Consider the following 24,953-nt stretch of genomic DNA (forward strand, 5'->3'; position numbering starts at 1 on the left):
TGATGATGACAATGATTTACATATATTTATTTATTTGTATTTATGTCTTTATTTTGTGTGTAAAATGTACCATTTGAAAGAGAAACTTCAGCTCATTCTGGAATATGAATACAAACACAAAACAATATTTCACTGGGCCTGTCACGACGAAACATTTGATATATTGCTGCAGAAAATGTTGCAAAAACAACAACGTGGCATTGTTTTGCCATTTTTGCAGAATAGTAAACCCTTTTTGAAACAATAATAATCATAAAATGGCAAAATAAGACACAATAGTGAATACTTCTATAGTGAATACTTCCATAGTGAATACTTCATATCATTAAAAAGTAAAAGGTACATGAATAAATTGGTGTGTACCTTTTCTTTATTGAACGACATTATATTTCACACCACAAATATTTACCAAACCCACCGACAGACGAAGACGGCCCCCAAAACAATACATCTCCTTTATTAGCATTAGCATTGTGTTAGCGTTGTACTACACAAAATGAAGCCGTGTAGAGGCAGACAATGGGTGCGCAGCGGCTCAAGTGCCATGGCAACCTTCCTTGATGACACTTTACATTGTACAACCCCCCCCCCCCCCATACCCATGTGACCCCGCCCCCCCCTCCCATTGTCTACGGGGCGGCCTGCGACAATGGCATTGGTGCGAAAGGCTAACAAATCATCGGGATCTCCTTCACAGCGGCAGGAGCGAGGAGCGCCGTAAAAACACATAATGGAGGAGGTGAGGGTCTTTATGGGGGAGCAAGGGGCCAGGCGTGGATGGATCGTGGGCTCAGACACGATAGAGAAGAATAAAATATATTGTTTTGAGGTGTAACGGGGTTGATAAGGGTCAGACTGAGGTTGTTGTTTGGATGGGGCAGGAGTGTGCTTGAAATTGAAGGTTAATATCCCTGAACGGTTCTGATTGTGTTATTCAATCAGCAAAGAAGTATGGTAAACGGCAATAATAGTCCCTATAAATCTAAGTACATCTAATAATAGTCTGTTTCTAGTCAGACATTTGATCGAGGGCCCTTTATTTCTCTTATTTGTCGCGTTATGTACTTAAGTGTTGTCAAAAATACGATAAGAAAACTAGAATTGAAACTAGATACTCATTTGAACATGTCTAAATACTGCAAAAAAAAAAACATGAATAGAACAAAATTGGGTCTTTTCTGGTTGGTTTTTAGAATGGACTTGTTTTATTCACCTTATTCCACCCACTTTTGTCTCTTTCTGCTACAGTTTTGCACTTCCAGTCGAGCGGGAATTTTGTTCACTTAAGCACGAGGACGAGGCAAAAGTCTCACGGCTAAAATGTGATTAAAAAGATTGATTTGTGTTAAATGTAAAAATGTTCGACAAGTAAACAATGCATCGTTTCTCTCGGGGCGGCTTGAAAAACGCCTTTGTGCCTGTGCATTTGCGGTTGCGTTCGGCAGCTCTAAGTAAAATGATACGAGCACAATTACTGGCCGGCTAACTGTCACTCTGAAATGAATAAATAGTTAAAGACCGCGGTGGACATCGAGTCGGGGGAGGATGTCAACGGCAACACGTCAAAAACCCCTGTGTTTCGAGACGCACAGTGTTTGTGTCTCAATGCTAACGCTAATCTTGCGGTAACGGATATTAAAATAACGCCACAAACTGAAATATTCTACACATAAAGTTGTTTTTGGTTTCATTTTCTTTTCTCTGTGACATGTTCCGTTAGTAAAATACAAATAAATATATATATATATATACAAAACTAAGCCGTGCCTCTCCCTCCTGTTGCCTCGTCTTTTGTTTTAGCAACACCCGGCGCCCTGGTTACCCTGCGCAGCACCTGCTCCCCTAAAGCACCAAACCGCAGTGTGACCTCCGGCTCTCCTACACGTGAGCTCCATATGGGCCCTGTCCAGCTAAATCGGGCGGTGTTATTAGATTGTGTCCGACTTCTCCGACTTAATTCGATGATTTTTGACACGGCGCATGATCAAAAGCCCCACTACGTCAAATTTAGAGAAGAGATGAATACGGCGGGAGATGAGAGGAGAAAGCAACAGGGAGCATGTAAATGAAGGCACGTAGTGAGGGTTTCGTGTGATCCAGAGGCTTTGGGTTAATAGAGATGGGGCCGGTAGAATGAACGTGTGCAGCAGCGTGAACAAGGGAACACGGATTATTATATTATGCAGTATATTACAATTTGTTTTTGAATAAAAGAATATATTTAAGGTTAAAAGTCTACATGTCTAAATGGCTTGGACTTGGTATCGTGTAAAAAGGTTTGTCAAAGGGGGCGTGTACGGGGGGTTGGTGAAAACGGTGATTGTTGGACTAATGGCCTCTTGATTGCAGGACAATTAAGACGCACGAATCACTCAAAATGCAATTTCAGGCAGGTAAATGAGAACAGGGAAGAATTACAACGTGGGTAAAGATAAAGTTGATTTAGCGTAATACGACTCTTTTTAAACATGCTTCAAAATGCATTGAAACATTTTCCAGCCGCAATGAATGGCAGAAGAGTGGCCAATTGTGACTCCATTGGCAACAACGATGGGCTAAATCAGACTTTTGATTTGTCCCAGAGTTAGAAAATAGAAGATTTTAATTGAAGTGGTCATTATAGGAGATTGTATAGTTATTTAGCTTTAGGTGTGGGCAATACATAGAAATTTAGATATCGTGAATATTGTTTTGAAGCTATGCAACATTTTTATATCGGGTGTGTAATTTATAGTAAAATTAAATTAAAAAAAACATTCAAATAAGGGCATAAGGTGATATTTTTGTACTTTTGTGATTCATTTTTACAGACATTTCAATTTGTCTGATAATTAGACCTCAACTTATACATTTAAAGACATGTTTTAATCACAGTTCTGTTGGATTGACCTAATATTTGTTTGTTTCATCTTGTCTTTTGAAGTTCCCATCATCTCTCTATAACTTAAAGACTGAACCCATGGCGACCTAAACCTCCTAGGCCCATACCGTGACTCACTATTATGATGTAATGCCCAGCAATAGCATCTAGCTCATCCGGAGAAGAGCTGTGATTGGCTGTTCCCGTCAGGTGCCGAGCGTCCTCAGCGTTTGTTGCATGAGGAAGAGGGAACAAAAGAGAGAGAAAGAAAGAGAGAGGAAAAGGAGGAGGAGGCGTCTGGGGAGGTGGTAACCCAGGGAAATGTGTAGTGTCGGCAAAATCCACAGAGAGGAAGGGAATGAGCGAGGAGAGCCGAGGAAATTAGGGCTGTGTTGTTGGGTATGGTGAGGTGAGCAGGTGTGAAAGGAACAAAAAATATAGTTTAAATCGGCATAGGAGCGTAACGGTATCAAATATTGAGGTGTTATGATTATTGTGAGAAGAAACATCACGATTTAATGATTATTCACCATTATTGATGCCAAACGACGCTGAAATCCTTAATTTTCTGTCGTTTTCCTTGTCTAAACATCAGGATTTATTGATTATTCGCAATAATTGATGCCAACAAACTGTGAAATCCTTAATTTTCTATCATTCTAATTGTCTAAACATAAAGATTTAAGGATTATTCACGATTATTGATGCCAAACAACAGTGAAATCCTTAATTTTCTGTCGTTTTCATTGTCTAAACATCAGGATTTATTGATCATTTGCAATAATTGATGACAACAAACTGTGAAATCCTTTATTTTCTTGCATTGTCAAGTAGATCACAATTCCTCTAGTATGAAATCAAACTTTCAGAAGGAGAAAGTAAAGCTAAAGAGAGCACAGAGCTCCTGCACCACGTGACTACATTACCTGAAGACGCCATTAGGACAGGGAAACTGTAATGAGTCTGACATGGAGCTTTGGAGTTTATCTTTGTCATTAAATGAAGCTATAAATAACAATATCAGATTAAACATTAGCGTGCCTCACCTGCTCAGTGCTCGCTTTTAAAGAGTTTTATCAGATTGTGTCATAAATCTGCAAAATCTGATTCACTTTCCACCTTCTAATAATATCGTCACTGGAGATGTTTGTGAGAAATACTCTTTATTATAAAACTCTGTACATACAACATTTACTGATATTGACATTAAAATGATGCACTCTTAATAAAATGTTGTGTTTTAACTTTTTAGCTTTTAACTAATGTGAAGCTGTTGAACAAGACGGAGACTAATTTACTCAAAATCATTGGTTTAACTTTAGTTTGTGATTTTATTTCACAATTAATGACGCAAACAGTGTTTTTGAAAAGCATTTGTGATCGTTTCTCTTTAAACTTCTCTCTCTCTCTTGCTTAATTAACAGATTTATAATTAATAGCATCACCAATACACAACCTTTATAAAAATTGGCTGATGTTTTTGGCCCTTATAAAAATATTGGCTGCTATTACATTATTGGTTCTTATTCAATCCAAAAGAAATTCAACCAAGGAAAGATGTAAGAATATTTTCAATTTATTCAGATGACTTCATAAACCGGACACAGACAAAACCAATTCCCCCGAAATCCAATCCGGTTAATTACTTCCAAACTAATCATATCAGTCTTTATTGCACTGCTCTTAACTTTGAGCAGTTTCATTTTCAATATCCCCTTGGCGTAAAATGAGATGCAAATGTCTGCCCTATATTGCCATCTCCTCCTCTAATGGGCTTCGTCCCAGATGTATCCATGGACGGCGCCATTATGGGACACAAAACACACAACACCATCTCCACAGTGTTCTCCACAGTGTTCTCCACAGTGTTACGGAGCGGCTTCTTGGGGTCGCATTAGCATATGTGGCCATCTGCACAACGTCATTTAATGGGGACATATCATGAATAATTCTTATGGATGTTTTGGCCTAAGGTTTTTTTGTGGGTTTTTTCTTCCTAAAAATGAGAATGGTGTCACTTTTCTGGTGGACGGTCCGACAGAAATGTTATCTATATGCGTTAATATGGCAATAAAATCTTGTATTTCTCCACTTTTTTTCCCCTGAACAATAACAATGTGTATAATTTTTACTATGAGCAGGGACGCCACTCCACTGATCTGACTGGTGACGTCACTCGTTTACTGTACTGTGCACGGCAAATAACATGTACACATAAAGTATGCTTAATCTAGGAAAAGTAAGAATAAAATGTAAAAAATAAGAATAAATTATGAATTATAATATAATGCAATAACTGGATACTTAAAATATGTTTAATATATGTGGCATACTTATAAAAGCAAAGACAGTGTACTCAAAACAACCTTTTTTTCTTTTTTCTTCTTCTTTTTTTTCTTCTTTTTTTGGGTCTTTTTTTCCCTTTTTTTACACTTGTTAAGTTAGTTTGTATTAGCAGAAGAGTGGTAGGAATGGCGGATTAAAGAAAATTTAAAAAAAATAATGTATGTTTTAATGGCAGTTTGTAGAACAGTTGTGTGTGTGACAGTCTGGAAAAAGTTAAAAACAGAAGAGTTACAGATGGTTATTAGTTTGAGATGTTTTGGAATGAAGGCAGTTGGAAATGAAAGAGTCCAATAAATGTGTGTATGTGTGAAAATGAGTGTGAATGTGTGAAAATGACCGTAGTTATTTGTATTTTTGTTACTTGTTTGAGATTTTCTATGTTTTAAGGGCAACAAAAAAATCCCACATTAAAAATATAAAAACATGATTTAATTTTAGTGCATTTTCTGGCTACAACAATCCATAAAGTAAAAAAATACTAATAATAATTAAACAGGACAAAATATGACGTTTCCGGAACGGTTTTAGAATGATATTGTATGTATTTATGGTAACATACAGAAGCTACAATTATTTCAAATTCCAGTTTCATTCTTTCTAAAACAGTGATGCTTTTTAGTTTCGTCGTTTCATCTGTATCCGAGATGATGTATTACCTTGACATGGAAATGGTATTAAAGCTAAACATCTGCATGTGTTTATGCCAATTTATGCTGTATTTTAACTTCCAATCGTTTCTAAAGTCAAGGCTGTGTTTTAGTAAATAACCACCAAAACGGAAGCAAAATAGTAACAAGAAAAGTGCAAATGGAGGCACTCACGTAGTTTTAGATCAAACTTGATAGAAAAAGCTTGTTCTCATCGTTTAAAATAAAAATTATGCACTGTTGACCTGTGTTCTCTACTGTCCCCAGTGGTCAGCAAATGTACAGGTCCCTTGCTGCACATCTATAAGCTCTGAGGAGAGTGAGACGGACCAAAACCCAGACAAAACAACGCAGAGAACGGACAGAAGCCTCTTGCTAAAATGCTATTTGATACAGTGCCATTGCCTAGAGTTTTTCTGTAACTCAAATCGCCAACAATAGCCAATTTCGCAATCCTCTTCAACTTCATTTGCGACTCTCTTCTCAGTAAAATATGCCTGTCCTGAAATGCAAATCCCCCCATTCCTTTTTTTTTTTTTTATTGCTCACAAAGGGAATAAAACACGAGTCGCTGTAAACACTGCGCGGCTTCTTCTGATCCATAAACCATAAACTCATGTCAAATCATCGCCCTCGCTTTGTGCTCCATGCAAAACTTATGAAGAGCGCATAATTCTGCCATGATTGTGCGGCGTTACTGTGGGCTATATTTCTCCTCTGTTAAGACGGGAATGGTTCTGCCGATGCATATTAATCAAGTCATGAATAGGGGCTGCCTGTGATTTCCATTGTGCGAGCTCGGAAGGCGCCCTGGAGAGAATTGCATGTAAAAAAGAATGGCTTGGGTGCAAAAAGAAATAATTCACTGTCTCAACTTGCAATCAATTCAAGTCTATTTTTTTATTTTTTGGTCCAAGCAAAGACTAGCTACCTTGATTTTCTATATGGGATTAGTTATTGTAAAAAGTTCAGGTCAACGATAGCGCGCAAAGCTAATTATTGGTTGCGTAACATGACGGACAAGCCCGCTGCGAGGGATTTTTGAAGATGCGTGAGAAAATGAGAATGAGCCAAGAAGATATAATCTATGAGAGGACAGACGCTTGGCAGACATATTTTGTTCTAACAGGGCCGGTTCTGAGTGTAGGCAACTCAGGTGGTTGCCTAGGGGGCTATCTGCTGCAAGCGGGTACCCACTATTATAATATAAGTATTAGGTAAGTAAATTAAGTTTAAAAAAAGAAAATTCAGAGTGGTTATTGTGAAAAAATATCCAAAGTTGCCATGTGTTCTACTGTTATAAACAAATCTGTAAATGTAAGATGTTTATTACTCTTACTTATTATTACAGAATTTGTCACAGATATGCCCAATTTTGGAACTATGTACATATACGAAAAAGAAAAAAATATTGCCCTTATTTCTGTGTGTATGAAGCAATTTCACAAAAACCACGTGGAAAATGTGTCGAAATTAAGTGTATTTAATGAAAAAACTCTCCTCCACCAGGATCCTTCACTGCAGCTTCATCTGGGTCATCTTTTCGTCACATGACTTTTGCACGCCATCGAGGGTAAACGCTTGGCTAATCGATGATCACAATGATCGTTAGTTGCGGCCCCGCTCACACCACAGTCATTTCTCAGTATGTCCGTAACATTTAACTCACCATCTGCCTTCTGTTGCTGGACCGCACAGTTGAAATAGCACTTTATTAGCTACATTTGCTCACCTCGCATATTCACACAACATCCTCTTCCGACAATTAGCCACTTCTCACTTGTACAAACCACTTGGCTTTTCTTTTCAATCAGACTATCGCCGCCCTAACCTCTTATTTCATTGTAAAGGACCCAAATAAACACTACAAAACGGTCAAGATGCAGAGAGCGCATTAAAATCCAATCTTGCCTGTGTTGAACAATAGCACTTTGTAATTTAGTTTTACTAATGGAGCGTTAGCCACATGTTTGTCTTCATAGAACTGCTATTAGTTACACAAAATGGTTTTAAAAGTATCTATTTTCTTTTAATTGTTTTTTTATTTTCCAGACAAACCAAAGCCTTTTCCTGTTTCTTTTTTTAAACATACAGCAACAAAAACGTACATTAAACAAGCTATGTAAAAGAAAAATAGATAATAATAATAGTAATTGAAAAAACCTTAGCAAACTTAGGATAAGTAAAAAATGCAGATAATGAGGTAGCATTCCAAAGGAAATAGGGGTTAATGCATATTATTGCAAAAAGTAAGAGTCCCATTTCGTATAGTATTTTATTTATAAAGTATCGATTTCCATGGATACAAACAGCCACTGGGCTCAATTACAGGTCAAAGGTCTCATTTATAAAGCATGCGTGCGTACAAAGATGTTGAGTTTCCAAGTTGAGTTTGTTAGACGTAGAAAAACTGTCCATAAACTCAACATTTGTAACATTTTTAATAAGAATTCCAGGTCACGTTTTATAAATGAGACCCCAGATCTGTGGAGAAGTGACCGACCGCACAAGTAAAATAATGCATGTTTTTTGAAGTATTTTTAGTTATTGTCTGACACTGATAAGTAGGACGAACTTTTCTTGCTATTTTTGGTTCCTATTTGATTCAAATAAATGTGTCTATAATTACTTAGCGTGGTTGCATTGTTGGTGTGGCGCTTATTTATTGTCCCAGACACAAGCCTCACTTCCCACTCGTCTGCGTTCGCGAAACAGATGGTTTCAAGTCTTCATGGTGAAAAGCTTTGCACTTAACTTGTGACGAGCAGGATTTTAACAGTTTGAAGAAAGATAGAAATTAAATCGCTCTATATGGTGCTCTATACGTATTTATCTTTTTGTTGCCATTTAGTTATTAATGATTAAAATGGGATGGAAAAACATTTTGATCGCAGTAAAATACATTTGGCTTTTGAAAACATTGCAAATACTAAACCAGAAGCCACTGATGATGACAGGTGACGCCACCAGGCCAAGTTACAGGCCAGATCTGTGGAAAGGCGACCCTGCTCACAGAAGGAATGTTATTTATTGAGAGATAGAAACTGTGCAAATCAAGAAATGCAAGGGAATGCCATACTGTGGGACTTTCTAGGCACAGTCTCAGTTACATACATTTATCACAAATCCTGTGATGTCACACCGCTTCATGAATTTTGTTCTAAAATATAAACAGCCAATAAGGCAATTTTTCACCATCTTTTTTATTTCTTTATTTTTAATTTAATTTGTATTTTTTTCTTTCTTCTAAACTCAAAACATAAAACAATGAAGAACAAATTGATTAAAAATAATAAAAGAAAATTGGGAAAGTGAGGCATCCAAAGAAATGAAAGTTAAGACACTCAAAGTCCAATGTCTGTCAAATGTGTTTTTAAGTTTAGTCCAAATATATATATATATATATATATATATATATATATATATATATATATATATATATATATATATATATATTTTCATATATTTTCATAAGTTATGATGTTTACCATCAACACAATTCAATTTTATATCTAGGACATTTTGTCATTGAGGGTAAATTGTATGGAGTTTTTTACTCTCGGAACAGAATTCAGAAAACATATTGCTCTGTTTAACATCACAACATTCTATTGTTAAGATGCCTTTTTTATTGTAATACAAGACGTTAATGGGTCTAGTCACTCACATAAACGTTTTATTTCATGGCGAAGTGCAATGTAATCAATAGGAAAAAGTGGCCTGTAATATCATCACATTCTACAAAATCTAACACCACTAATATAATTTTGCCTGCTTTCAAACACCAAAATATCATGGTTATGGAGGCCAAATCGATTTGAAAATTGTGCCAAATGCATATTTATGGAATTTTTAATAGGCCATGAAAACATTTCGTGATAAGTTCCTCCGCATAATCTAGAGCGTTTTCAACCATGCAGTAATTTTATGGTTGTCAAGAGTCTCAGTAGTGAACTCTGTGATCAAATATAAGCTTGACTTGTTCTCCGTTTCCCCTTGTGAGCCTTCTTCACGGTTCACTGTCACACCTCGAACAGTATGTGTGAAAAAGTCTTGTATAAGTTCTATTTAAAGGCCCAATACTGCCATGAGCAGCTCCCTGAAGACTTGGTTTCATCAACACGTTCTACATTGTTGCAGTGTTTGATTGAATTAGAGGAGATAATATCGCCTACTTTTTAATTTGCAGATTTCGTAGTGTGGTAGGATAAAACGTAACCTTAACTTAGAAAGGCTTAGGCACACCACCAGGCCAAGTTACAGGTCAGGTTTGTGGATTTTCTAAAAAGAGACATTTCATGTAAAATTGTCCTTCACTAGCTTATAACCATGTTATAACAGTGTTTCCAATACTTTTAAGTATTTTGTTTTGTCTTTTATTGATGCGTTATTACTTTGGTGGCCTGTTATTACAGTATCAGCTTATTACATTTCAAACTGGGTAAAATTATTACATTATTAGCCACTATAATTGTATTGGCTCTTATTACATTATTGACTGTTATTACATTGTTGACTCTTATTACATTATTGGCTGTTATTACATTGTTGGCTCTTATTACATTATTGGCCGTTATTACATTGTTGACTCTTATTACATTATTGGCCGTAATTACATTGTTGACTCTTTTTACATTATTGACTGTTATTACATTGTTGACTCTTATTACATTATTGACTGTTATTACATTGTTGACTCTTATTACATTATTGGCCGTTATTACATTGTTGGCTCTTATTACATTATTGGCCGTTATTACATTGTTGACTCTTATTACATTATTGGCCGTAATTACATTGTTGACTCTTTTTACATTATTGACTGTTATTACATTGTTGACTCTTATTACATTATTGACTGTTATTACATTGTTGACTCTTATTACATTATTGACTGTTATTACATTGTTGACTCTTATTACATTATTGACTGTTATTACATTGTTGACTCTTATTACATTATTGGCCGTAATTACATTGTTGACTCTTATTACATTATTGACTGTTATTACATTGTTGACTCTTATTACATTATTGGTCGTTATTACATTGTTGGCTCTTATTACATTATTGGCCGTTATTACATTGTTGACTCTTATTACATTATTGACTGTTATTACATTGTTGACTCTTATTACATTATTGACTGTTATTACATTGTTGACTCTTATTACATTATTGACTGTTATTACATTGTTGACTCTTATTACATTATTGGTCGTTATTACATTGTTGACTCTTATTACATTATTGGTCGTTATTACATTGTTGACTCTTATTACATTATTGGTCGTTGTTGACTCTTATTACATTATTGGTCGTTATTACATTGTTGACTCTTATTACATTATTGGTCGTTATTACATTGTTGACTCTTATTACATTATTGGTCGTTATTACATTGTTGACTCTTATTACATTATTGGTCGTTATTACATTGTTGACTCTTATTACATTATTGGTCGTTATTACATTGTTGACTCTTATTACATTATTGGTCGTTATTACATTGTTGACTCTTATTACATTATTGGTCGTTATTACACTGTTGACTCTTATTACATCATTGGTCGTAATTACATTGTTGACTGTTATTACATTGTTGACTCTTATTACATTATTGACTGTTATTACATTGTTGACTCTCATTACATTATTGGTCGTTATTACATTGTTGACTCTTATTACATTATTGGTCGTTATTACATTGTTGACTCTTATTACATTATTGGCCGCTATTAAATTATTTGTTATGTTATTAGCAGTTATTACATTATTGGCCGTTATTACCTTGTTACTTATTATCATTATTTGTCTATTAATTGGCCATTTTTATGCTACCAAGTTACTGGTCATTAATACATTATTTTCCATTATTACATTATTTTCCATTATTACATTATTGGCCTTTATTACAATATTGGGCGTTATTCATTATTGGCCGTTATTACATAATCGGTTCCTACATTCCTGAAACAAAACACAACTGAAGTGTTGTCATGGTACTAACGTTACAATCTGTTTTTTGATACAATCTAAAATACACTATTCTCGATTCCGATGTTGATACCACAATAATTTTAAAAAGATCTTTTTAGGTCAAAGGTTTTAGACAATACACTGATTTTCTTTCTTTTTTAATACAAACATAACACAAAGAAACACAACCTGAGAGCAAGGTATAAAAAAAAAAACATTTAGTCCAAAGTCTAACAAACATGTGACTTTGTAGTTCTCCACTGAGATGAACACACACTTTCCCACTCTTCGTCCGTCACAACAAGGTTACTTTCTCTTTTCCATTTCTTTTTGATATATTTAGTCCAAAATAGTAATGCATTGGTACAATTTAGATATCATTCCCCTTGAAAGTTCTGATTTCTAAGCTTTGATACAAAAATAAATCCATCAGAGGGTTACACTGGTCATTACTTTGTTTAATTTCTTGGTTTTAATAACTCCGTACTGATAAAAGTTCTGTTTCTCAAAATCAAAGGATTCTTCCAACACATCAAAGCTTTTCATGTGATTTTCTTTTACAATCTGGTGAGAACTGTCCTCACAAAATAATAGTACTTAATTGATGTTACAATGTGTTCTTATATTAGTTCAGATGGAGCTCAAGATGAAAGGTCACATTTTGTCCTGTTTATGTGATATTGTCAAGTATCTTTGCTTGTTTCAATTCATATCTACTTTTGATACACATGGAGTGTGGCATATGTGCTACCGCCTCAACCACTCAACCATCACTACACACTATCTGATATTTTATACTCTTGACATTGCTACTGAATATATGTATTTTGTGGTTGTTTTGGGCACGTAAACGACACCACAACCTGCCTTAAATGTTTAAACACTCATATTTGAAAAAAGATATTTAAAATTTTCAACCGCACAACGCTCCAAAACTCCAAACAAATCTTTGGCTTCTCGACGGCGCGGCGGATTGACGCGTACCACCTTTTCAAATATGCATTTTACATTCTACCTTCGGCTCCCTCGTTTCTTGTTACGCTTTGAAGTTGACAGCTCTTTGCTCTCTTTTTTCTTTTTCTTTTTTTTATTTCATTTTTGGCGTCTACCTCTCCGCTGCGGCTCAGAGACTTGTTACAGAAAGTGCAAGACGGTCTGAGGAGGTTTGATTCCAGCATTTTTTATATTTTTTTGTTGGCATTCCAGTTCACGTCGCATCTGCCGGATTTGTCTGGGGCTGTTTTGCTCTAAAATGGAAGCTACGAGTGCACCTGGAGAGGCAGCTCATTTGCCTTTTTACACCTGCTATCCGCGGGGAGAGAGACCCGCCGCCGTGGAAACCAGGTTTTGGCATGGATTTTCAATAGGTTCTTTTATACGGAATCACGAACGTCTGTGTCGGTAATCGTTTGACATTACCGGATTTGTTTCACTCAGGCTAGCATCTCCGTCATTGCGTGTTGGCGAATACGTTAGCGTAGCAGGGGAAACGTCGCCGCCGTTATAGATGATGGCTTATTCAGGTAGGTGCTGGAGTTGGACGATTTTGATAAGATTTGGTGAAGTTAGTGATTTTCTAGAAAATTAATGAGACAAGATGAATGTTTCTTAATTACTTGAGGAAACAAACCAACAAAACCCAAAAGATCTTTCAATTTGAAATAATATAATTGTGTTGGAATGATTAACCGACACGAGCTCAGGAAAACACCTGTTCTGAGATTCAAATGCAAAACCGTCTTGATGTGAAGCCATCATTCTTAAAGGTTTACTACAGAGCTATTCAACTTGAGGGGGCCAGATCAGGCCCGCCCAACTATCTGATCCGGCCCATGACCCATTTCCAAAATTCTGTATATAAAAAAAATGGCATATTTTCTGGTTCACTTTTGGGTTACAGGTGACAGAACTATAAGCAGGTGGTGCACCCTTCACCAAAAATAAATTACATAATGCATCTTTAAAGCTGCCGTACAATAGGGCAACATTTTGTTTTCCATCCAACAGACAAAGAGACAAATAAGGCGCTTATTTCTACTTAAAATGTCATAATAATTGTAATTTTCTTAAAGATGCCTTGTCCCACTTTTTATCAAAACTATTTCAGTTGACATTTCCAATAGTTTCCAAAGACAGAAGAGTGATGTAATAGTAATACATTTCGACTTAATAACTTCACTGTATCCTAATTGTCCAATTCAAATGGGTAAGGTGGGTGAAGTGTGTTGCTTATTGGCACAAACATAAATGCAATGCCATTAGCAGTTTTCAATCAATTATTATTATCATTTATTTATGTATGTATTTAATCAACAACCACACAATATTATTTTGTAAATTGTTAAGTTAATCTATTAAACTAAGATGAAGCATTTATGTAATAAGATGACACTATATATTATTTTTTTATTGATTTTTTTGTGTAGATGCTTTCAGTACAAAAGTGTGTTGTCACGATACAAAACTTTCATACACGATTTCAATACTAAGAAACAGGCTCAATATTCAGTACCAATTTTGAGCCAAATTATGATAAAAAGACAATTGATCAGAATTTGTTATATTTTCGAGAACACTTGACTCGCATTTATTTAATTTATTTTTACTGCTAGCATAATTGTGTGAAAAGAAATGTGTGAAGTATTACAAGTGGGAGATATGTGGGAACAAATGATGATATCTTGTTTTGAAAATATGCTAAATTACTTTTAAAAAAAAAGATATATATTGCAAAACATCCAAGTACATCCAAAATTACTAGGAATTTGCTTTGAAAATCCGAACATAAAGCAACATAAAACAATGAATAATATATTATCTACATAAACTGTAAGTAAATAAAGGCAAGCATCAAATAAGGAATAATAAACAAGGGTATGCAGTAATATTTCAGCATTTTTACGGTAAATTTTACAGTCGTATTAATTTTTGTGCAAAACTTCAATCTCAACCATGACTTTTACAGGCATTAATTAGCACATTTTGGATAGAATGCTGGGAAAAAAATGTCTGGAAATCACCATCAGGATGATTTGAAAAAAAAAAAAAATAATAACCCTATTCATTCATTATTCCCTATCCTCACTGTACCAGCAAAACCAGCGTTTCAACCATTCTTTCCGTGTCTTTTCCCCTTCGCAGCAGACTTCTTACATCACAAAATGACTCACAAAACGTACACGTCGCTCGCAATCACTTTTGTCCCGGGCTCCAGTCGTGAGTTGGTCCGGCAGGCTTATAATTTACATATGTTTGGCTTCTGTATCCAGTCCCCCCTAAGTCAAAAATAGCACATTTTATTTTCGTAGTGGCTTTGAACTCCCCACCGCAGCAGTAAAACCCACATATGCTTACGTTTAGCTTTTTCTCTCTCTCAAAATGGTAACTTTGTATTTTCGCGTCTTTTTTTCGCTCCCGAGTTCAAACCAGTCTCTCGTGTGTCACAAAGCGCTTCAGTTTCTTATGCCTATTTTATCTTGCATACTATTTTCAAAAAGTGGAAGGATAATGGAGTGAAATGTAGCAAACAGTAGCTTAGTTGGGCGGTTGGTGCTATATATAGGATGGCATCAAAGCAGTGGAATAATGAATAGTCGCCATTAAAACCAATGGCTCCAGTGCTGGTTACGGAACATTAAGCAGTTGTTCTTTTATTCTATTTTTAGTTCTATACAATAAAACATGTGTGTTACGAGCAGTGCTGGTCAGATTATTTGTAAATTGAACTTGATTCTTATTACTGATTAATCCTTATAAAAGGTATCTAATTACAATTAAACAATGTATTTAAAAGCATGTAACAGGTCATTAATCCGTCATCTATTTGGATTACCTCTGGAATTTGTATTTATTTTAATTCATTATCTATGCACCTCATTCAGGACGTTAGCGCCGTTCTTCTTGCGGCTGAGTGATTGGGTCGAGTGGAAGAATTCTAAACTGACAATAAAGTTTTCAGTCTTGTTTTCAGAACTTTTCTAGTTCTGGTTCGACTTTGAAATAAATAAATTCTCACTGAACCAGAAATGCAATAACAACTGAAGTCAGCAACAGCGTTAAGGGTGGAATCAGGTGAAAATACTATAGAAAGTCAAATTACCTCAATCTAGAAGTTGCTTTCATTGAGGACGCGGCAAAACACTCTATTTATGGTAATTGTTTCTAATTGGTAGCAACGTATATGTAATAAGATGGTACAATATCTGATATCTACTTTTAGGAAGAATGTGAGATGAAACATTACATTTTCAAGAGTGTTCATGACTATTATTAAACAACAGCAAAATCCTTCATCCAGTTTGGCATAGATTTATATAAAAATTGCAAAAAGTTTCTTCAATTTATAATTTGCTTCCTTGTTTTGTTTTGGTGACATGTACTTTTTTTGTACTTTTTTGACTTGCTCAAAATAAAATAAATAAAATAAATAAAATAAATAACATAAATAACATAAATAAAATACAATACCATACAATAAATACAATAAAACAAATACAATAAATAAGATGAATAAGATGAATAAAATGAATAACATGAATAACATAAATAAACTACAATAAATACAATAAAACAAATACAATAAATACAATAAATAAGATGAATAAAATGAATAATGATTAAAATGAATAAAATGAATAAAATGAATAAAATGAATAAAATGAATAAAATGAAATGGAATAAAATAGAATAAAATACAAAGAAACATCAACTAAAAATTGTCATACTTAAACTAATTTAAATGTCCCATTTGGTCCAAAGTCTTTCAAATTTGTCCAGTCTGAAAGTCATTTTTTCCCTTCCCACCTGTCTGGTGTCCGTTACTATGTCAGTCCAGTCCTGTTCCTGCAGCCAAAAATAAGATAAAACACAATTTAAGTAGAAAACAGACATGCGTATTTCACTGACTAGCACAGTGCATCCAAAGCAATGCAGCACACAGCCCAGAACCGAGCTCTCCATCAACCTGTCAACAACTCACGCACTGCGCAATGAAAAGTCACAACAAATCCCAACTGGGCTCTCCATTTGGGCTCTCTTCGGCTTGGCCACTATCTCCACGTTAAGGTATTTAACTTTTTTATTTTTTGTTTAGTTTGTTCTCTCAACATCTTGTTTAATCCTATTTCATCTTGCAGCCAATGGGGCATTGTAATGTTTTCTGAAAATGCATTTTTTTTCCCACAGAGACATAAAGATCTTTACAATCTTGTACTTAGCAAGGTTTTTTACAGATCAGAAGGTTTGTTGCCATCAAATTCCAAGGCTAGGTTTATTGAAGGTTAAATTACATGTTATGAGACGAGCATATTTGAATATTTACACTTCTTTTCTGAAAGACCTTACTCAAATATTGAAAAATCCCCTAATTTTGTCCCCTATCACATATGTCAATAAAATAACTGTAAACCTTTTTGCAGATTCATATGTCCCAATTTTACAGATTCTCTCAGATACTCTTTTTTTTATTGATGAAAATATTACATGGTGAAAAACTTTAATCTAAATGAACTTCAGGAAAAAGACTCATTGATGTTTTTGTTTTGACTGCAGTGACATACAAAAAACTTGTATTGTATTTTTTCATTTTCAGCATTTATTTTTTTATCATTTTCTTAATCTTAATTCATCTGAAGTCCTCCATATCTGGCTCATTCTGAAGGTATCCATCTATTTTATTGTATGAGTTACATGTCCCAGATTCAGTTTTACAAGTCAAGTCAAATGTTAATGTTGAAAATAATTCCACTGTGTTTTATTAATCTCATTCCAATATTTATGAACAGCCAGATAATTACATCTGCTTTCAATGCCATGTCATGTTTTCATTGTGCTTGAGCTTAAACTTTTTGCTCAGGCCATCGTGGCAATAGTCTTCTTCAAAAGTACTGGCCAAATGGGGTTTTAAGTAGCCAAAATCAGAGTTATTACAATAGTTTGGAGTAGTTTCTAGCTTTAGGAATACAGGATCAAGAATAAGATTACATTGCTGTGGCACTGAATGTGTTGCATCCAAAATTTAAATCTACATCTGCATCTATATAGTAGGCCCACTGTATTTCACTAGTTTGACTGGCATAACAACCATCACGAGTAAAGTTACTATTGCCTTGACAGAATAGTCCCAACACAGCATGCCAACTTCAAATGCAAGTGGAAAATGCAACTTTTCCCCTCAAAAAGCAATGTAACAAGCAATTCGGACTAAATTGCTCTTAGCGTCGATAGGGGGTTCTCCTATCTCCACACAGCACGCCGGCAGAAGCTTATTGCTATAATCTTAATAAATAGCTGCGCTCGCTTGACTCATGTTGTCTAAATCACTCCTCTCCTCTTCTTGCGTTCAATACAGCCTCCAGTCACAGTGGAAGCAAGCGCAATATGAAAGCCCTCCGTCGTTCAAATAATCGCCCTCTTCCTCTAATAAGTCTAATGTGTCATCAGTGAAATAACCCTCTCTCTCCAGGCACAGGCTGCAAAAAGGTGATTTGTGATGTCAAAGTAGAGATCTGGAAGTCTCCTGTGTTGTTTTTAAAGTCCCTAAATCTTCACCAGACGTTTTCAGAGCATTTCTGCCTTAGAACAACGTGCTTACTTTATCATGTCAGGGGCAAGCTAGCTTTTGTTTATTTCTTCATGGTAAGTTGTAGAACTGAGTTCTAAAAATTAATCCTTCTATCTATGACATGTTACACAAAATCCCATCCGAAATGCAATGCAACGCACATTTTTACACCAAAAGAACACATCTATTGCGTAAACACAATTGTGTAAACTAGATAAGCTTTTGTCCTTGTTGTGAGATAACAGTTCAATTTAAATGATCATATCGGGGCAAGACAGCTTTTTTATTCCCCTTTGGTAATTTAAACACAAATCCTGATGAGGGAACACCACAATATATGAAGTAAACATTAGATTTCCAAGTGAAGCTACTAAAGAACATGTTTAAAGGACCAGAATGAAACAAATAGGGCAGAATATAAGTCTTTTATAGTGATGGGAAGATTAAGAATCGATACACCGGCTTGCACATACAAGCGATCCAAGTGTGTCAGTAGAAAATGACACATCGATGCAATGATACAGGTATCGGATTGGTATGGGAGATAACAAACTATACAAAAAAAATATTAGTTAGTATTAGTTCCATCTGACGCGAGTAATCTGATTCTGAAAAAGGGCAAACTAATGTGGCAAAGACAAACAATAAGAGAAAATCCATTGTACATTGTCTTCCAAATACAACAGTTAGTCCAAAAATAATCAATTGATTCACCGTCCCGTGTCACTAGGTGATGATCGGATTACCAAAAAACCTATTCTAATTATTATTGGGTTATCTCTTCCAACTCGAGCCGTTTCATCACGTACAATGTGTCTGACAATCCAAACGAACTTGACATGGCCGTGCGCACTTGGGGGTAGGGCTGTGGGTGTGTCTAGTGCTGATAAGGGTTTGGGGGGTTGGTGTTTCGACGAGAGAACCGCACACCCCCCAACCTTCGTCCTGGAACCCTTTTTTATAACCCTGGGAGCTGCCGGATTGAAGCCCTTTGTGCATAATGTCTATTCACTTGGACTGAATAGGCGCCGACTTCCCCCCAAAAACCGCCAAGCAATAAAACAAACAGTGAATTGAGTCAAGGACGCAGTGTCAACAGAGGACTCGCATTTTAGCGCCAAAAATGCTAAGATGTTAAGTGGGAGAGAAAAGAGACGGCAGAGAAAAGAGGGAAACGCTTTGAATTCAATGGGAATCTTAGCTCGATGTTAACAGTATGAATATTGGAGGCAGGTTAAGAATGTTTTTTATCAGCTATTTGTGAAAGGAGTTTGATCTGTCGCCATGAGGCAGAGGTATTGAAATGTGACTGCCAAACTGTGCAGAACACTGTCATAAACAATATCTTAAAAGCCACCACCAATCAAACAGCAACATGAATACTTTTATACGCAAAAGTAGTCGTTTTTACTTAGATACGCATTTGGATGAAGGTTGAACTCACAACCGTCTCGTCGCTGGGCAGTTATTCAGCCTCTGTGCTTGTAATGTATTGTCCGATATCTTATTCTTTTAAACATTTTCAACATAGAAGCTGGCAATATATTTGATTTTAAATAATATTGTGAACGTTTTTTTAATCGTTAATGCTAAAATTGCTACAAAAAAGAACAGATTAGAAATAAAAAATTAAAACAAAGAAGAAAAGAATACATTCCAATAAGATGATATTTCTCTGCACGCATTAGTCTGATAACTAAACCTAAGCAAATATGTTCAAAGACATGTTTTAATACATTTATGTTGGTTTTACATCATATCGTGCGACTATCGTTATTGGGAAACTCGAGATATTCATTTATATCAATATTGCGTCAATTCATCCACATAGCAGTGTTCTATGTTGGTCCTTTGTTGTTTAGTTGATTAGAACAATAGAGAATTAGTTGACAAAATTATTATCTGTTTATTTAGATTATAGCAGCCCTGATACTGAACGTTCTACGAAATATGTAATAAAGATGCTGAAGTTACTGTATCATTGATCATTTTCAATATTGGCAGAGGAGGGAAGAGTAGCTGAATGATACTCAAGTACATTCACATCAAAATAATATGAGTCAAGTAGAAGTAAAACAAAGTAATTACTCAAGTAAGAGAGAAAAGGTAAAGGGGAAACCACTATTCACGCAAGAGTAACTGTCTGGACGTAACATCTGATTTATTATTTTTATTGGATGGACAAAACATAATAAATAATGCACAAAATCTGGCATTTGATTAGAATAGACACACAATTGAACGATGGAGAAAATCACATTCGGACTTGAATTGGAAATGGACACGTTCGAAGGACTGTGGACGAAGTGGGTTGGGTTTACGTTTGGCTTGATTTTCCTTTTCTTTTTTTATTCGTTGGACGTCTACTTGTTTTGTTCCTTGTCCTGTTCTCTAACTGTTCCTGTTTTGTTTCTTTGTGTCATTTGAATGTTCAAAAAAAAAAACACACAAAGAAGCATTGCAAGAAACTCAAATGTTCAACTCAATCAACCTCGTAGACCTTTTCCCCCCAATGAGCCAACGCATTTACTCAAGTATGAGACTGTTAAGCATATAAATAATCATGGGGTCTGACAACTGCCCTCAGAAATACAATTTTAGTTGGTGTTACTTTCGCTGAACAGCTCGACAAGTATTTCGCCCATTCCAATGTTGCGTCATCGACTCAATTATCCTCCAAATAAACCAAATCTGCTTCTTTAGACCACTGACAGAACAGTTGCATCCCAAATCACACCAGTCCACTCAATCTTGTCCAGTGTTTGGACATCTCTGCTCCAGCCCGCTTTTAAACTACTTAAGGGTTGGTAAGTCGTGGCTCTCGTCCAAACACACAGACAAATGGGTCTAGCTAACATTAACTGTAGAACTAAAAGGCTAAAAAAGTGGGTTTTGGTGAGATGAAAAGCAAACAACTTATATGAGTACAGTTCATATTAAGACGGAATAGAGAAAAAGAGTGCAATCCTCTTTATAACTGGTCAATTATTCTTATTAGCAAGTGCAGCACGACCCTTAAGTCATTAAAAGCCCAAAATAAACTGTTCCAGCAACTGTTTACTGCGCGACAAGTTGATGAAGTTATTAAATGACCGGCTTAGTACACGTATTGCATTCTAATTTATATAAAGTTGCACAGGAAGTCACTTTTTCGGTGGATGCTTCTCTTCCTGTTCTACTGCATAACATTAAACTAACGTGTGTTTCGAGGTATTTGAGCAATGACAACACAAAGATGCATTAGCTTCATGCTGAATGAGAAGACCTTGAACTTTGTTTCAGTTTTTGTTTTAAGTGGGTAGACCCAACCGTGAACAGGAAGTGGGCGATGTATGTATATGTATATTTTACGCTTTATCTCACCAACGATATTCAGACGATATGTCAGAGATTTGGCACAAAACCTGAACGAACCATAAAATTAACCGCAAAAGTGCAGAAATACCATTGTATAGCCTTGTTAAGGTTTTTTTTTAGGGTCTTTTAGAATCATTAAAGACGATATATTCGATATTATAACTTTTATTCGAGCTGCAATGGTAAGTCTTTTTCCATTTATCCCTCTGCATTTATCTGACCCAAACTGCCCTGGAGTTCATGCAAAAAAACAACCGTATTAACCAGAAAAATACTAGTAAAAAACGTATTTATATTTTAGAGACGTACAAGTTAGATTAAAGTCATGATTCATTCCAAAATCTTCAGCTTCACTTCACGATCACTCCTTTTTGCTGCTGTCCCATGTAACTCATTTTAATCTAAATTAAATAAATAGTCCAAAACACCATTGACAGATGAATCGACTAAAAGATTAAAGGATTACAGCCCTGCACACATGCATTGTAAGGAAGAGTCTTGCCCGACAATAACTGGAAGCACATGGTCAGAATATGTGAGAAAAAACATCACGATTTAACGATAATTAAAACCAAAAAACAGTGACATATTTGCTTTTCTTTCATCCCCTTGGTCTAGCATGTGACTGTTCCTCAAGTTTGTGATCCGCTTTACTAAACTGACCTTTCTGAAAGACAAAATAAAGTTAAATATGACAAAAACCGCCAGATAAATAAAGTTATTTACACTTAGATCCATATTTTTGGATGGTAGATTGAACTAAAAAGCTTCTAAAATTGTCACGATTATGATTTTTTTGGTTGTTCTCTGTTGATTTTCACGATTATCGATTCACCTAATAACCTTGACATCCCTACCACTACACATAAACACTAAAAAGAGCAAGGACAAAAGCTATTAATCAATATTTTTAGCTTTAAGTGCACTGTGTGGTCTTTGGGCAATGAATGGATTCAACTGACCTTGTTTACAGCATGTTGTTCTCGCCACGTTGCCAGAACCAAACAACATAAAGGTTATTTTCTTTTCTATTTTGTTGTGAATGATTTGCAAATCTGTTTTTACGATTTCAGTTCAGTGTCCCAATAACGGTTCCATGAAACATTCCCAGACTTTTTCTGCTTTTATTCTCTTCTGTCCACCATCCGATAAAAGAAAACGATCGAGCTTCAGGGCAGGGAAAATATAAAAAAAAGAAAGTTATTATAACCCACTTCAGTCAAATCTACCATCCTGGGAAGAAACAGGATCAGATTGTGCTCCAAATACACAAATAAAAGGAAAAATCAGGTTGTTTTTTTTTGGCAATTGTAATGACTAGAGATGGGACTAGATCTCACATGTCTTTACATCTGGCTTGGACCAAAAGAAAAGGTGATTTATGAAAATAAGTTGTACAAAAAGCTGTTCTACAATAACGGCAACAATTTTAAATAATTTTCGAAATAGCAAGGCAGACTTTCAACTGAAACGCTCAATTAATGTATTATATTGTTCGTTCTTGTGGTTGTGTTTCCTCTCGTCTTGTCGGAAGTATGTCTTGTCATTTCCACGTCAAGAGCCAAATACTGCTCAATCTGCCTGTCAGCTCCTCCCTACAGACTTTACTCTAGGACTGCGACAATGACTAAACGTGACCACTCATGTATAAGAAAGTCGTATTTTCATCGTCGCAATCGTTATGTGGACTGTACAGACTAAAACACATATAGTGCATTTATAACAAAGACATTGGTGCTATTAAATCAAAATGGCAAAAGAATTAGAAAACAATTCACTCACCTTCACTCACCATATTTCAACCATTATTTAGTTTAAAAGTTTCAATTATAGTGTGCTTAATGTATAATGTATGATGAACTGCATTGCGAATAATGTACACCTTTTTTCAGTTTACTCATGCACAGGTTTAATATGATGTATACTGCTTTGGGGGTATTAGACAGGTCAAAATTGTGTAGAACGAAAGAAAAAAACTGTAAAAAACATGAGATTCTGCTTTGTTTTTGTATCCTTATTCTTATCATTATTATTATTATACATATCTTTTTTTTGCATGATATTATTACAGCAATGTATTTGAATTTATTTTTTGTACTTTTTAATTCGTTTTTAATGTGAAAAGTGATGGGCCGTATATATGGGCCAAGTTTAAGTATTTATAATGCATCACATTTCAAATAAAAATGTGTCTAAAAAAAAAGTCAGCTGCAGCCCTACTCCTCCTTATAATAAACGATAAAAATAAAATAAATGAAGTTCGTGCTCAGCTTGTTGCCTCTCACAGCCCAAAGTGAGACTCTCAGCTTCACAAAGAGCATTTGTTTATCCCCCCCCCGCTGAGGCCATCGCGCCCCCCAAACCACGTCTTTTAACGCACCGTTTTAACACGAAACGACCCATAACAACGCCACCACGCGCAACTTGCTCTCTACAATCCAACCTAACGCATCCGACGCACGATCACCCAACGCAAACACAACCGCGACTCCGCTCCAACTGTCCCGGTCCCTCCTTCACAACGTGCCCCCCGTCCCACGCCACAAACTGCACCTCCACGCGCCGATCCACCAAACTTTTCCTCTTGTGCGTGTGCAAAGACCACAGACGCGATGCTGCCAGTGCCCTGCGTCAACCGCCCCGCACCGCCACCATCCCATCACCCCCTGGCTTCTCCTTCTTCTTCTTCTTCTTCCACCTGCCCCGCGTTCATCCTTTTTATTTTTTTTTATTTTTTTTTATTGTGTGTGTGTGTGTGTGTGTGTGTGTGTGTTTGTTTGTTACCTGCACAGCCGATCCAAAGCAGCCCCAGCAGCCCCCAGACGTGGTGGTCCAGCGCCCGCAGCAGCACCAGCCCCATGGCAACCGCGTATGTCCTTGGGAGTTTGGTGTTTGTCAATAAAACCAGCGAGGATGGAATGGAGTCCCAGAGCGCGCGCGTTCCGTTCCGATAAGCGCGAGAGAGAGAACCAAAAGAGAGGAAGAACCAAAAGAGAGAAAGAACCAGTGAGAGAGAGAGAGAGAGCGCGCGAGGGAGAGGGACCGGGTGCGTTCCGTCCGCGTCTCGTGTGCGGTGACAAGTGGGAAGCGGCGGCGGCAGAAGCGGGACCTGGATCAAGCTGCGGCGGCCGTAGCACACGCACGCACGCACTGGGGCTGAATTACTCCGCCCGGTACAGGCGCACACGCAGGAGCTGGGAGA

General features: G+C 36.2%; 1 protein-coding gene across 7 annotated transcripts in view; it reads right to left on the bottom strand.

Moving 5' to 3' along the window:
• ncam1a (neural cell adhesion molecule 1a) overlaps positions 1-24,666 on the bottom strand; it is a 527,426-nt gene extending 502,760 nt beyond the window's left edge. For all 7 annotated transcript variants that reach the window (XM_072446942.1, XM_072446941.1, XM_072446944.1 and 4 more), the window contains exon 1: positions 24,536-24,666. In XM_072446942.1, the coding sequence (XP_072303043.1) occupies positions 24,536-24,611 (76 nt within the window). In that variant the 5' untranslated portion in view covers positions 24,612-24,666. The remainder of the gene's footprint in view (positions 1-24,535) is intronic.
• Between the last annotated feature and the right edge of the window lie 287 nt (positions 24,667-24,953).

This window comes from Eucyclogobius newberryi, unplaced genomic scaffold, assembly GCF_026437365.1.
Source record: "Eucyclogobius newberryi isolate DKJ021-1_F unplaced genomic scaffold, fEucNew1.0.hap1 SCAF_15, whole genome shotgun sequence".
Taxonomy (NCBI): Eukaryota; Metazoa; Chordata; class Actinopteri; order Gobiiformes; family Gobiidae; genus Eucyclogobius; species Eucyclogobius newberryi.